The sequence below is a fragment of the Cetorhinus maximus genome, chromosome 5 (assembly GCF_964194155.1).
Source record: "Cetorhinus maximus chromosome 5, sCetMax3.hap1.1, whole genome shotgun sequence".
NCBI lineage: Eukaryota > Metazoa > Chordata > Chondrichthyes > Lamniformes > Cetorhinidae > Cetorhinus > Cetorhinus maximus.
This window is the reverse complement of record NC_135883.1, coordinates 100,552,736-100,569,040: the sequence shown is the minus strand read 5'-3', so window position 1 is coordinate 100,569,040 and position 16,305 is coordinate 100,552,736. Positions and strand designations below refer to the sequence as shown.

Below are 16,305 nucleotides of genomic sequence, written 5' to 3'. Positions count from 1 at the left end.
GTGTACTCTGGAATCCAGGGGGAAGGAATCTCCCAGTGAAATTGAAACACCTGAGGTGGGCCTTGTTAAAGCCATCCAAGTGGGAGAGACTTTTGGAGAGAATTCCAAGGAGGGATCTTCAATGGTGGAGATTAGAAACCCTTGAGGGACTACGTTTCAGTGTGATTCTTTGACACTAATCTGGGTGATAGAATGGGAAATCCATGGAATCTGTTTTGGTTGCATCTGTCATTTACTCTAGTGTAGTGTGTCTGACAATAGTTTGTCTGTTTAATTTGCATGTATCTGAACTAACATTTTCAGGGTAAGACCAGATTTGTGAATTGTTTTGGCTTTCTGAACTTGTATAGTCAAGTTTTTTTTTCTTGTTCAAAACCCATGGAATCTTGTGGCTTTATTCCAAAAGCAGGTGTCTTGAATCTCAACCCATCTACTATTAAACAAGTTGTTATTGGCCCCTAACTGGATCGTCGCCCATGTCCCCAGGGTCTGGCCAAGCATCTCCACATCTTGCAGAGATTTTTTCATCCAGGACTGGAATGTATTGCTACAGTTTTAAAATTGAGAAACCAACAACAAGATTGGAACTTAATCTCATTAAAATTCTTGTTTCACACATGTCCATTGTGTTGTATTTCAATAGCAGCTTGGCCATATGTTGACAATTGTGGTTTGTTCAAATAGCCTTTTCTATTGTCAAGCTAATCTGGCATTTTCTAAAATCAAATTGCTGACATCCTTGCAGCATTCTTTCCCCTTACTTGAATCCCTGTACACTTTGAAATTCTTGTTTGCTCTTTCATCTGTGATATAATTTGGAACTTTCACCATTATGCTGGGGATTTCCACTGTTCATTTTTTTTTTCAGACAATTTCCCTAATGTGTGCACCATGTGACTTAAGCTGCACCCTGCTCTAATCTTAAGTGACATAGCAACTATAGGAGTTGTAGCTCTTCCCAATCCACTTGTGTTCATGTCAGGTAGCTTGGGAGTTGCACTTCTTCTGTGCTTAGTATGTTCTGGATATTGTAGATACAGCATTACTGCTCACAATAGGAAAAGTATTAGCTGCACACTTATCAGCCTGTGATTGTATAATGTCCAACATTAGATGATCTGAATTGGACAACATGGAATAAATGATAACCAAGCAGAAAATTTACAAATGGGAGAGTGCAACTTGTTTGGGGTGGGGGAAGAGAGACTGAGCCTTTTGTATCAGGTTTTAAGGCACTAAGTACAAATTGTAAACTACTTTTGGGATGAAGAAATGTTTTTTCTTGGAGTGGGAAGGGTGGAAGCAGGAGTGAACTGTAAACAAAATACAGTAAGTATTCTTGAAAAGAGTTATGCTGTTGAAACTCTTCATCTTGCACTCCTCAGGATAGAGGCAAGAATGCCAAATTTCAAAGGGGACAATATATACCATGAGAAAAGGGTACAGATTGACAAGTTGACTCTGGGCAGGGTGTTGTCATGGAGAATGCACTGGAGAACTACTGTCCCCAAGTATTTTTTAAAAAACACTGCCTGGACATATTCCTTTCCTCTTCAGAGGACAGATCCCTAGGTATGAATATATGTAGCTTCTAGTATGAATATATGTAGCTTCTACTGGGCATATGAGCCACATTCCAAGCCCAACTGGTTTTGAATTGGTTGTGGCATAATTCTTAAAGCACTTGGGATTATTCAGTGTTGTCCAATTGCAGAATAACACCTAATGTTGGACATATTATACAAGCACAGGCTGATAAGCGTTCAGTCAATACTTTTGACTATTGTGACCAGTGATACTGTGCCTATGTGCTCATTTGACAGTGTTACTAATGTGCCACTCAAGGAAGCCATAAACATTTGTGCTATATCATGACAGTCTGGATGCGCTACCATTTGCTGTATTCATTGAACTTGTTGTTGAGTTTGGCTTTAACAGCACTGTTTGCCCAAATAAATTTTGTTGCCTTGGGATCCCCTCGAGGCCTAGCTATCACTAATGTTTTTGTCCCTTCTCACCTTTTATGCTCTCCATCCCATGGTTAAATTCACTTTTGAAGTAAGCAGTCTGACACGTTCCTTTTCTTTGACCATGATCCTCCAATGGGTCTCTGCTACTGTCTACCACAAGCCCCCCTTCACTGGCCAATGTATGCATTGGGATTTCTACAGCTCCACACACAATTGGCCTTTACAGCAATTGTGTAAATAGGGCCTGAGCCATTTGCTCACTGCAAGCTTGATGCTGAAATAGGCATTGAATGATGTGGCAAAGCTATCCGATGGGATAATGGCTATCCCAGTGGACTATCGCTTGCCGTGTATCGTGCATACTAACTAATGAGCCTAAGGCTGCCACTTTCAGACCTGAAAAGTGCCCAGTGTACCGAGTTACCCTGGAAGTGTAAGCTTTATTGAAAGTTTGAGTAACAAGCTGTTTCGCACTGCATTGCAATAGCAACACAGGTGGTATTTCCCATTAATGGGATGTTGCTGTCAAGCCAAAAAAAATGTTCTGCCTACCACATGAATAATGTGGTATATGAATTTCAGTTCTAGTTTGATGCCAAGTACTGGTGGGTCCTATCAAACAGCACATCCCTTTGGTTGTTCACAATGGACAAGCCTATGCTTGCAAAACTCATCTAAAGTTAGACATATCCTATTCCATGAATGCTTTAAGAATTACAACAACTAAATTGATCAGTTGGGCTTGCAACTTGGCTCACTTACACTTGCTAGAAGCTACATATATTCATACTCAGGGACATGGTCTCTTTAGGCAAAAGCCTGGGGGACAGTAGTTGCCTGGTGCATTCTCAATGGCACACCTCAACCAATCAGCACCCTCTTTTTTTTCTCTCTGGAGTGCAAGCTTCAACAGTTTGTCCCTTTTTTTAGCAATATTAAAGTTCTATATGACCAAGTGGCTATTAATAATCAGTAAGTTGTATATTAATTCAGTCAATAGCTGTACAATAAATTTGCTGTATGACATTAGCAAGACCAGAGTAAACCAAAACTCAGTCCAGTGCTCAATTTACCAAAAAAAACACAACTCCTTAATTCACAACCTATTTAGTGGAAATTGTTAAAATTTGAGCTTCAAGTAGGTTTTGGTCTAGTAAGCTAACAAATCTATATGCCCATTCTAGTCAAGAATCTATCTTCAACCATGAAAGTGCCAGCTGTATATCCTGGAAGCCAAGGCAGCATTGGTCCAGCACAATTTATTCTTAAATTGGGAGCTGGAATTCTCGCTCCTGGTTTGATATTTATTGGTTTGGGAGATAATTGGTGTCTCCTCCCCCTCCCCCTGCCCCTGCAGTCTTTATGGCATCATGCATGGTAACGTTTAGATATGGAAGCTTCCTCTAGCAAGGTTGCATTGTTAGCCTTGAAACTGGTAAAGTGGTGGTGGAAAGGAAGTAGTGTGCTATTTTTAAAGTGGTCTTTTGATAAATCCCACCCCCCCCCGCCCCCAACAATTCGTTTAAATAAATGAGTGAGTTGCCATGCTTCCCATTTTTTAGTGAACTGGAAGGTTCTACTCCTATCCAGCTTCCATAGTCGACTGACTAGATGAAGTCTTCAGAATATTGTGCCATTGGGTGTTCTCAATGCTTGGTCACAGCTGAACCTCCTGCATCTCCAGTAACCTGGATGGTGAAGATAATTGCCTAGCTCCCTTTCAAGTGTTTCCCACATTCCTCCCCCCCACAAAAAAGCTCTAAGCAAGGCATGCACGATTACATTTTTAAAATGTCTAACAAAATTGTAGAAATGAAGAATTAAAACTTTTTTTGACTTTAATTTTTGCCAGGTGGGCAGATGGGTTCAGTGCTGAAGGTTGCAATGGATCACAGAAACACTTATTCAATCATCCCTTCCTACAGGTGAGTACGTGCTAAATCATGATCAGCAACAACTTTTTGGAAAAAAAAGTACTTAAACCATTACTTTCCAAGAAAGTGTACACTGTCCAATTTAGGCCTACAAAAGCCGCAACTGGTGGAGAATGATCTTGCTGGAGATGATTTGTTAATTTCAAGCCAAATATTTTTCCCTTTTGTCTTTAAACCTACAGTGACTTCTGTCTCCCCACTGCCTCATGAACAACATTTTGAAATGGGTTTCCTCTGGATTCCTACATGCCCTTGCCCATTTGATCACCTAATTCTGCAAGCCCCACACTTTTCACTCCAATTAGTAGCAGTGCATTTGAACCCATCCCTGAACCTATATCACCTGTTCCTTTTTTGTTTTAAAGCACCATCACCCTTCTCAATCAGTCCTTTACAACTAGGCTTCAGTCAGCTTCTCTCATGTTTTTTTATTGAATGCTCTCCTTTGTAATTCCTGCCCCAACATGTAAGACCACCTGGGGACAATATCTTCTATTTGACAATAGAGCGCTTCAAAAGAGAATTGGATAATAGTGGAACTAGGTTGCAGCACTCCCTCTACCACCCTGAAGTATTGGTTTAGATTAGCTTGACTATCTGAGCTCAGTGGTAGAACAGAGTGCTTAGCTGTTTTAATATTTGTACATGGGATGGTGGGTGTCATTTATTACCCATCCCTAATTGCCCTTGTTGAGAGGGCATTTAAGTCAGCCACACTCCTGTGGGTCTGAAGCCACATGTAGGCCAGACTAGGTAAGGACAACAGATTTCCTTCCCTAAAGGACATTAGTGAACCAGATGAATTTTTACAATGGCAATGGTTTCATTCTTTAAATTCCAAATCTTTTTTATTGAATTCAATTTGCCATGGTGGGATTCAAACCCAGGTCCTCAGCTTTATCTTGGGTCTCTGGAATGTTTGTCCTGTGCCAATACCACTATGCCTCCACCTCCTCATGTAAGTTCAAAACATAAGTCAGGGTTGTGCCTGATTAGCACTTTTTTTTTTACTATCTCATTCCTTATCCTGCCTGCTGTAGGAGGATCTGAAGTGAATGGAAGAAGCATGAAATCCAGTTTTGCTGAGTTAGAAATAGTCTAATGCTTTCTCATTTCCTTCGTTCTGTAAAGTTAGAAGTGGGGATGTTCGCTGATTGCACACCATTTGTGACTCCTCAGATACTGAAGCAGTCCATGTCCAAATACAGCAAGACTTGCCAGTCCAAGCCTGGATATTGCCCAAGTACCATTTGTGCCAGGCAGTGACCATCTCCAACAAGAGAATCTAACCATCACCCCTTGACATTCAGTGGTATTTACCATTGCTGAATTCCCCACTATCAAAATCCTGGGGGTTACTATTGACCAGAAACTGAACTGGGCTAGCCATATAAATACTGACTACAAGAGCAGGTCAGAGGCTAGGAATCCTGTGGTGAATAACTCACCAACTACAAGGCACAAGTCAGGAGTGTGATGGAATCCTCACTCTCTCTCTCCACTTGCCTGGATGAGTACAGCTCCAACAACACAAGAAGCTTGACACCATCCAGGACAAAGCAACCTGCTTGATTGGCACCCCTACCAGAAACATTCACTCTCTCTACCACTGAACAATGGGATCAGTGTGTAGCACCTACAAGATGCACTGCAGAAACTCACCAAGGCTCCATAGGCAGCACCTTCCAAACCTACCACTGCTACCATCTAGAAGGACAAGGGCAGGAGACACATGGGAACGCCACCACCTGGAAGTTCCCCTCCAAGCCACTCACTGTCCTGACTTGGAAATATATTGCTATTCCTTCACTGTCGCTGGGTCAGAATCCTGGAACTCTCTCCTTAATAGCAATATTACCTACAGCACATGAACTGCAGGGGTTCAAGAAGGCAGCTCACCACTACCTACTTGAGGGCATTTGAAGATGGACAGTAAATGCTGGCCTGGCCAGTGACAACCATATCCCATACGTGAATAATTTTTTTTAAATGTGCACTTTGTTTTGTCTCTTGCAGGCAGTGGGCATGTTCCTGGGAGAAGTCTCCTGTTTAGTTGTATTCTACATAATTTTATGTCATGATCGACAAAGAACAGAACCCCAGATGGCTCCTGCAAGGAAGTTCAACTCTTTCGTTTTCTTACCACCAGCGCTGTGTGACATGACCGCCACCAGTATTATGTACATTGGTAAGAACTATTGACTGCCAGTATTTGAAGGAGTAGTGTATAAGCCAAAATTATAGTGCAGATTTTTAAAAGAATAATTATAACTTTCTTGATTGGAAAAACACTTATTTCGGTTGTATCGTTGTCCAAGCCCCTCAATTCCAAACAGTTGGGATTGTACGCCAAATTCTTGTCAACGGCATTTGTTTTTTTTCCATAATCTTAAACCATGCTGCCCAATTTGTTATACTATTATGAAGTTAATGCATTGAAACAAATGTTTCTTGGTTTCTGCTGCACATCTTTGTCAAATAATTTAGGTTTTCAGTTCATAAGTGGTGCACTTTCTGGGAAACTTTTGAGCCATCACACCTGACCTATTTCCTATTTTTTTTGGATAGCAGTTTGTTTACTAAGCACTCCACCCCATTCTGTGGACACTGGAACTGTTATTAGCTGTTCTCTGCTGATCCAGTTCAGATTGATTTGACTAAATACACAGATCAGGAATTGGTCCATATGACTACCACACTACATTTACACAATGAGTCACCAGGGACAAAGCAGTGTGACTTGAGCTCCAAGTAAATGTTCACAGATCATAAGATTGCATTCAATACATACAATTGTTGCTGTTATTTTAAATTAATGTCCATTGGCTGTATTAGTTGGCATAGCAATAAAATTACTGGGGTTGAAGATGCACAGCAGTATTGTTTTGATCTTGCAAGCTACACGAAAATTCAATTTTTTGTGACACTTTTTTTGATGTGCGCAAGGGTCCTGAGGATGGAAAACTAAACCCCAGGTTGATCATGCTGGGTCAATATTGGTGTTCAAAGAATTTGGTTTTGTTGAATTTTGGAATACTAACTTCTACAATGTAATCCATTTCATATGTAGTCTGTTATCCCCATTGACATTCTGGCTGCTTTTACCTAGTGTCTATTCATCAGGGGTTTTTTTCTGCAGCTAATGCTCCCTTGAGGTCACAAATCAACCCACATGCTGTGGCACTAGATAATTTACTGTTTACATTAATGTAAAAACTAAGACTGTCCAATATAAATATAGTATACAAAAATGTCATCTTGCTAACAAAGTCTATTTGTTACTGTTGGATGCTAGAGCTACCACCCCAAGCAGAGCTAGCAGTTTATTGAAATGTGCACCCTTGAAGTGGCTTGATCAAAGAACTGGTTTCATGGAGAGATCAGAGTTGGGTAAAGCCTGGGCTAACTGAGCATGTTGCTTTTCAACGTCCATGCTCCTCTGAATTTTTAGTGAAAAATTAAATGTTCTGAGCAGTGGACAAAATCAATAAGAGATAAATTAAATGATTTACAATCCCATTGGTATTTCATACATATGTAAATTCAGTCATTGGTCAGTGCAAAGAGAAAATGTCCACCCTCCATGCTCTGAGGATAGTCTTTAAGATGTTGGTGCTCTATGGAAGTTTCCTTGATTCAACCACAACATTGTATTACTCAAATCCTGCCCCTTTTTTAGGTACTAAAGGGTTAAAGAATTAATGCTGCTGCACACTGGGAATAACTGTTCTTAATGGTTTTACAAGACCATGGAATTTCTATATCTACCAATTATCAATTTTAAATTTAGTCTGTTCAGCCATGGACCAATGTTTAATACTCAGCAGTTTTACCTCCATTTCAAATTTTGTGAATGTTGTATATACCAGCAAAAGTTTAAGTTATTAATAGTGTATGTATTGTCATTAGTCTTAATTTTTCTTTCCTCTGTATATATTTTGAAGTTTTTTTTTTAAACTCCTAGCCCGGCACATATGCAACCAATCAGGCCCATACATTGAAATGCATGTTCCTATACATGTTGTCTTTTTTTACCTTCCAGCTTTAACCTTGACGAGTGCCTCCAGTTTCCAGATGCTACGCGGAGCTGTTATCATCTTCACTGGCCTGCTTTCCGTTGCCTTCTTAGGCCGTCGTTTAATGACCAGCCAGTGGGTTGGGATTTTTCTCACCATCTGTGGCCTTGTGGTAGTGGGGCTGGCAGACTTTGTCAGTGGAAATCATGACCAAGGGACCAAATTATCTCAGGTTATAACAGGTAATTAAATACATTTAGTGTACCTTCGAACACGGGGTTGATTCACTGATCCACACCCAATGTTCATTTTGTGTGTGATAGTTGCAGTTTTAGGCTATTTAAAAGCATATTGGCTCAGCTATCAATACTGTTATGGCAGGAAAAGTGAACATTCTGTTAGCCAAGTCATTTTTGTCCGTCTAATCTGACACAAGTTTGAGCTGCTTCATAATTCAGTTGAATGCATAGTTTTTTAAATTTTTCCATAATGTGTATTGCTGATCATACCTTAATATTTGGATTGATTTTCTTTACAATAAACTGTTTATACTTTTGAAGCATTTATTCTAGATCATCCACTCACTAGGTTATCCATCCTGATCCATAAACATTAAAGTTGGCTGACTGAGACAACCCAGGAGCAAGCCTTTATTTTTTTTTTTGCATGTGGACCTCCCCTATGGTATATCATTCTGTTCATGGTCAGTGTTTTGTTTTTAAAATCACATCACATCCCAGTTTTGGATTGTTGATTTTGCAGAAGTTTTAAGCAAAAAGTGCTAGGCTTGCAGACTGCTTCTACCCAGAATTCAACAGTCATGCGTGAAAGCCAGTTAAATTTTATTTGAGCCTGTTATGTTTCATAGATGAATGTATAATGAAAACTGCACTTCTGGATTTACATGGTGCTTACAGATGATTGGGATTTCTTGGAATGATTGCTGGGATTTTTTGTGGACCATAAAGATTGGATGAGCTTGGTCTTCAGAAAGGCCCTATAAATGAGTGGCCTAGTTTGTTGGTTGCTGAACTGGGTTGAACCTCAGACTGTTGGTATTTCTAGAGCCTCATGTGCTGAAGTTTTAGTGGAAACAGCCCATAATCGCTCCAATCCCTTCTGTCTCCAACAGTTTCAAATACAGACTGTTAAAAGCACCAGCCTTCAGTGAACTGGACAGTATACTTTCTAATTCAGTCTCTTGCCTAGGCGGAATAATGTCTTCACCTTCAGCCCACAAAACAAGGTCAAATCCTCACCCTAATTGGAGTTTTTCAGCAGTAATTTCCCCATTTCGGTGCCCTTTTTTTAAACTGTTCCTTTTTACTACCTAGGAGACCTGCTAATCATCATTGCACAGATCATTGTGGCTATTCAGATGGTGCTAGAAGAAAAATTTGTTTATAAACATGACGTACATCCACTTCGAGCTGTGGGTACAGAAGGTATGTTTTTGTAATAATCTTTTACTGACAAAGACCACTTTTTTGAAAACCCTAAAATATACTTGCATTAAGCCATATGACGAGAGGATGTCAGTTTGTGTGAACACTGGGCTGAAATTTTCAGCTCAGCAGGCACATGCCCAGCATGTACAAGTGTGAAAACGCAGGATGATATCGGGCAAGTGTCTGGATGTCATCGCGCACTTGTGTGATATTTCGGTCAGGCACATGTGAAAGTCGACAGCGTGCCCGCTGACAATTAAGAGGGCTGTTAAGCCCATTAATCAATTGATTAAATGGAATTTTTCCCCGCCTGTCCAACCTTGCAGGTGGGTGAATAGGTCAAGTGGCCTTTGATTTTTGAGGAAACCTCCTCCATGGGTGGGATGAGACACCGATGTTAGTTTAAAATTTTTCAGAACTCATTTGCAACAAGTCCCTGTTCATGTTTGAAGTCACATGACTGGACATTTTTTAATGTGGAAAATCTTCAGCTCCCTGAGGCAGCTCTATGCCTTCAGGGAGCTTTGAGCACACCTGCGCACATATGCTGACCTCCGCACTCTCCCTCCTCGGAGTGTTTGGTACTCGATTTACACTGGCTGTTAATTGGCCAGCCAGTGTGAAATCGTGGGCAGCAGACCGTTGCGCAGCTGCTCCTGAGCCAGCCCACCGTGCCCGCCTGAGGGGAAACCCCTCCTAGATATTTGTCACATTGTTGGTGGAACATTTTTAACTAGGGCTAGATGTTAAATCTGTTTAGGATTTGAGAATAATATGGCTGGGACTATGTTGGGATTGTAATAACTATATTGTGGATCAGATGACTGTGTAGCTTAATCATGGACTCAATCCAAATGAAAGCTAGGGATTAAATGAATTTGCTAAATACTATTGCTTCTATCCCTAAGGAAATCTAGGGGGAAATTCCAAATTCCTTTTATCTGAACTTTTCTTATAAAGATTGCACCAAAGGCTGAAGACTTTGTATTTCAGTAAATTCAGCTTCCTAGATTCATTTTGTGTGCCACAGTTAGTGGGAGTGGAAGTTTAGCTGTGGGGATAGTTGCACTTTTTTTGATTTTAGTACTGGCATCAAGGATTCCTATCTCAATTGCACCTGCTGCTTTACCAGCGCAAATTTCCATCTTTTTTGCTTTTGAACTAGAGTATGTTGCTCTCAAAACTTAATACCATGTGTAATAAACTTGGGGTAATTTTCTTGTCAGAAACAGTAAAGTTTATTTAGAGCTCCTGATGAAGCTACATGCTTGGATCAAGACTAGAAAACTCCGCCTCTAAGATTCCCCATGCTTGGGGCTGATTTGTCTATACAGTCACATGATCCCCATAACAGTTTGAAAGGCTTAACTTACAATTGAATTAAATTTGTAGTAATTGTATATGACTTAGAGAACCATTGAGGTTACTAATTAACTCTGCCTCACTACACAATACTAGCTTTAAAATATCTTCACCCCCACCTCTGCAGTTGGTTCCACAGTGTATTGTTCCAGAAAGGGGTCATGAAAGTGCACTATAAACCCATCTTCCGGACCATCTTTTGGCTTATTTAATTTGTTTAATCTATGAAGATGCCCTCCATTACATTACCTTTTGTTACAGGCTCGATTCCCTGTTTAATATTGGGAGCCTATGATGTTCAGCCTTTTTTAATGAACCTTGTTCCTAATTTCCATCCATACTTCACCTAGTGATCTTTTGAGCCAAAAAGCTTTCTTACAACTGTCCATATAACTTGTCAGGGCTACTAATTTTTCACTACCCTGAAATTATCTTGATTCCCCAAATTTGTCATCTTACTGCCATGTCTCTGTTAATGCAATAAGAGAGAAATGAATTCATGTGCTGCTCTTCTGTCTTATTACAAAAACTTTGCATTCAAAGAGCCTATGAATTACTTTTACCACATTTCTTTGCATGACCTACTTATTGAGCTATTATGTTAAACTGGCCACTCTGCTTGTCTTTACCCAACTTCTCTAACCTAAGATTTCCACCGCGCCTCCCCACCCCAAAAAAAAGAAAATATTAAACGAAAGCTCTATGTACAAGCCTAGAATTATACATTTTCGCCCGGATGTTTATCCCAGCCCAGTGGAGTCCATCTCAACTGAACCACTCACTCCCAACACTGGTGCCAGTGCCCATGAATCAAAACCCTTCTTCCACACTAGTCCTTCAAACCACTCAGTTCCTTAATCTTTTCCCTTTTCGAATTTTGCTAGGCTCAGGTACTAATCCAGAAATTACCTTTTTTGAGATTCTGATTATTAATTTGCAAATTTGCAATTCTTGATTCTCATCTAAACTGGTAGCAAGTACCTAGTACTTTTGGACAAGATTGAGGGCCAAGGCTCCCCCATCACTACATCCTGGGTCCCCATACCTGCCTGACTTGACCAATGAGTACTTCCCTTTAACTGCAAGGGGTGAGTGCCTCCTGACATGGTGCCCCCTCCCTGATGGCCTACAATGTTTGCAGCTCAGACTCCAGCCCAATAATTCTTGAGCTGCGGATCCAGTTGTCCAGAAACACTCATGCAGCTGCTACAGCACACCAGTTGCCCTGTCATGTCTAAGTCGTTTACTTTAATTGGTTAAAATAATTATAGAATTATTTTGGTTCTACAGATTGACTGACTAAACTAGGGAAATGGGTCAAACTCCAGAGCCAAGATCTGCAACTTTATTGATTTTGATAAATGTGATTAGTTTAAAGAACAAATGGAACTGGACCAGCTGTATGATACTGTGGCTCCAAGAGCAGGTCAGAGGCTGGGAATTCAGTTGCAACCCTCTTCTTGATTCTCAAAGCCTGTCTGCCATCTATAAGGCACAAGTCCAAAGTGTGATGGAATAGCTTCCTTGCCCAGAAGAGTGAAGCTCCAACAACACGAGCTTGACGCTAGCCAGGACCAAGCAGCCTGTTTTTGATTTGGCAACCCATCCATCACCTTTTGTTAAACATTCCTTCAACAGCACCTTCTGAATCTGTGACCTCAGCATCAAGAAGGACAAAGGCAGCAGATGTTATATGACTGGGGAGCAGGAGTAGGCCGCCACCTGCAAGCTCTCCAAGCCACCCACCACACTTGACTTGGAACTATATCACCATTCCTTCACTGCTGGGTCAAAAAACCTGGAACTCCCTTCCTTCCAACAGCACTATGGGTGAACCCATACCATGTGGACTTTAGCGCTTCAAGAAGATGGCTCAAGGGCAATTGGGATGAGCAACAAATGCTAGCCTAGCTAGCAACACTCACATCCCATGGAAGATTTTTTAAAGATAAAATTGCAACACTTCACCTATTCTGCTGCTCCTCTCTTGGTTCATGTACTAGGACAAAAGGAGTGGCTGTAGATTGACTGTCATATTTTAACCACTAAAGGATCAAGTATTTTTGGTCAGAATAGTCATTTTCTTACTGCTAACAGTTTGTATGGGAGTGAGTATTTTCTACTTCAGCATTACAGCAAACAGCACATCAAAAGAACAAGCTACATAAACTATCTAAAATATCTTGGCTTGATGAAAAGGATTAATGTGGCAAAAATGGACTAGGATAAGCAAAATAATATAGTGCACATCAGTCATGAGCAATAAAAGTAGCATAATTCTTAGTAAACATCTGTAATTTTAGAATGCCTGCCTGCAGGAAATTCCACTTACAAACTTGTCTACCATTCTCCATGTCAATTGTTCCTGTATTTGATCATCTGTTAACACTCACTTTAATTAATCGTGCATGAAAATCTTGCAATCCAGTTTTTTCTAATTTTTGGTATTTTTGTTTTCCCTTTAGGAATATTTGGATTCATCATCCTAACTCTGCTGTTGATTCCAATGTACTATATCCCTGTGGGCCAATTCAGTGGCAACCCCAGAGGTGTCCTTGAAGATGCACTTGATGCTTTCTGTCAAATAGGGATAAAACCATTAATCTTTCTAGCCCTGTTGGGAAACATCTGTAGTATTGCATTCTTCAACTTTGCTGGTATTAGTGTCACAAAAGAAATCAGTGCAACCACACGGATGGTTCTGGACAGTCTGCGGACCATAATAATCTGGATAGTGAGCCTTGCAGTGGGTTGGGAGCAGTTCCATGGTCTCCAAATCTTTGGCTTTTTCATCCTGCTGTTAGGTGCTGCACTCTACAATGGCTTCCATAAACAAATCCTGGCAAAGCTTCCCTGGTGCAAGGAGCGAATGGAGGAAGATTTTGAAAGGGAACGATTATTGACTGAAAACAAAGACTCCATAAATGTTAGCCCATGAAACTGTAACGTATTAAAATTTTGTTTATAATGCCTCGCTGATTAAGAAGGATTTTTCCTTTTTTAAAAAATTGAAATAATTAGTTCACTTTTTATTTTTTCCCAATTGATGAATTCACTTGGAACATAAGTTTGCAATGGAATGTAATTTAATGGTGCTTCTAGATTTGTTTTAATTTTATATACTAGTACCATGAGCCAGACAGACGCTATCTGGGCAGAACTTTTCTGCCTTGGACCATTTGCATGGTGCTGGTGTACTGCTTGGGCTGTGATGAGGGGGAACAGAAATGTGCCTGAATGACTTGCAGCTACCATAACTGGCTTCAGTTACTACAATCAGGAGGCCTGAAGATTGGGAATGGAAGGAAAATGAACAGACCTTGTGTTCCAGTGTTTGCTCTTGGGGACCCGCACCCACTCAACAGATCCTTCAGTTTGCAGCCTGCCCTAATGCATTTCCCAGTGTTTCTCTGGAGCTCCCCTCTAGGTACTGCACAGGCTTGCCAAGAAAGCGAGGCAGGCAAACTGGTAATGCCTCCCTGCAACCCCCCCAACCACCCCCCAAACATGGTTCAGTGCTCTTGGGGACCCGCACCCACTCAACAGATCCTTCAGTTTGCAGCCTGCCCTAATGCATTTCCCAGTGTTTCTCTGGAGCTCCCCTCTAGGTACTGCACAGGCTTGCCAAGAAAGCAAGGCAGGCAAACTGGTAATGCCTCCCTGCACCCCCCACAACCACCCCCCAAACACATGTGTGCACACACGCCACCATTACCAACTGTTTTATCTACAATCTCTGGGCCTTCTGCAGTTGTAAGCCTTGCAACAATTTTGGGAGTCTGGAAATTTCAATGATTCTCAAGCCCCATTTCCTCTGTCATGCCTAGGCACACTATTGCACAGGCCTAACACAATGTATCCTGTAAAAGAGTGGGTAATTTTTAAGACTAAATGTCTGCTTTTGATCACTTGAATTACAGTAGAATGCTCCAAGATGAGAATTGCTCAAGTTGTGTAAACTGCCAAAACTTGAGGCAATCTATGTACATTCCAAGGAAATTATTTTAAATTATAAAACAATTAAGGAAATTGTACGTATATAGTCATTATAAATCTATTGCTTTCAAATAATAAGCTGCTATATAAACCATACAGCAGGATCTTGTCTCTTTCTTGTGAAACTTTTTAACCCCTGCTGCATGTGATATTGCAATATCTGCATCCTGAACATAATTGGAATCAAAACAAGCAGGTGCCCAGCTTGTTCTGTGATTGGTTACTTTGATCAGTGACCAGGTCAACTGAAATACCTCTCTCCCTCACTGTCTACATCTCCTCCCTCCTCTACAATAATAAACGATCACTAGAACATAGGTGGTATCAGATCAGCTGTCTGTCTTAAAACCTGCCAAAGTTGTGTTGTCCTCCAGCAGAACTAACAGTTCATTTTTATATTAACACTGTTTAGCGTGTGTACCCTAGTTACCTTCCTGTGCCCAGTCCATTTCCCTCCTGAGCCTATTGTAAAATTGTGTGCATGTACCTTCTAGTGGCACAATACACAGGAAGACACTTGTATGATTGTATGAAAGGTGCCCACTGGAATGAGTAAAGATTTTTTCCCAGAAAACTATTTGATTTATGTGCTGTCTTTCAGGATGATGCAGCAGCTCAACATCAAGGTCCACCCCCCAACCCTCACACCCCCCTTATTCCCTGCCTGCTATTTAACTGGATCGATTTAACACTGTCTTAATGTCAGTGTTTGTTCTAGCTTTTTTTGCTTCCAGAACCAATGGACCTAGGAGATTGCTAAAATTTAATCTTCAACGTCCAACAATTCAACTTAAGATGTGATTTTAACAGGAGGGTGGCCTTTTACTAATTGTAAAAAGGCTAGTTTACTCTGCTGCACTTCCATGGAATTGGAAACCTGACTTTGGGAAAAGGAGGAAACTTCCTATCCACATTAATTTAGCCACAAAATGTTGTAAAACCTGAACAGCCCATTTTCTTTTAAAGTTGGTGGAGTTTTACAACTTGCAACCTATCTTCTATACATGACTGCATCAGGCAGGGACAAGTGAGTTAGGTCTTATGGCTAAGTACAGCCTAGTTTTGTTGCTTTCAAAATTGGTTTTCTTTCATAAGTCTACTTGCAAGACTTTTTTTGGGTAGTTAATTTTTTTTTCTGAATTTAGTAAATTGCCATAAACGCGGAACAATGCCAAGACACTCCTCCCTGTCTTTGCAGCAGTATTGACCTGTTTCTAGAAATAAGCCTTCCATTTTGGTCATAAACTACAAACCTTTGTGTATTAAATGCACAAATAGAGGCACAATTGCCATGTTGTTGAATGTTGTATTCTTAAAACAAAAGAACTCCTGTTTTAGTGTGGCCTGATTTTAGTCCAGTTAAAATTTTTATATCTGGAAAGCCCAGATAGTCAGCCAGATATTAAAACAAATCTACAAAATAAAACTGAACTTTTCCTGAATTATTTGTGGTGTCTGAATTTAGTCACCTACACATATGGAAGTCACAAGCAAAGACCAGCTGGCATTTCAAGCCTGTTATGTAGGTCTGTTTGACTATGACATTGATTCCTACTGCTTGCATCCATCGGTCACTGCG

The 16,305-nt window shown here is 40.6% G+C and overlaps 1 protein-coding gene across 1 annotated transcript in view; it reads left to right on the top strand.

Annotated features, from left to right (window-relative positions):
• The window catches only part of slc35f6 (solute carrier family 35 member F6), a 35,502-nt gene extending 20,680 nt beyond the window's left edge, over positions 1-14,822 (top strand). Inside the window, exons 2-7 of the mRNA XM_078542259.1 lie at positions 3,823-3,895; positions 5,921-6,092; positions 7,947-8,162; positions 9,255-9,365; positions 13,196-13,677; positions 13,718-14,822. Of these exons, the coding sequence (XP_078398385.1) occupies positions 3,823-3,895; positions 5,921-6,092; positions 7,947-8,162; positions 9,255-9,365; positions 13,196-13,668 (1,045 nt within the window). The 3' untranslated portion in view covers positions 13,669-13,677; positions 13,718-14,822. The remainder of the gene's footprint in view (positions 1-3,822; positions 3,896-5,920; positions 6,093-7,946; positions 8,163-9,254; positions 9,366-13,195; positions 13,678-13,717) is intronic.
• Positions 14,823-16,305: the final 1,483 nt, after the last annotated feature.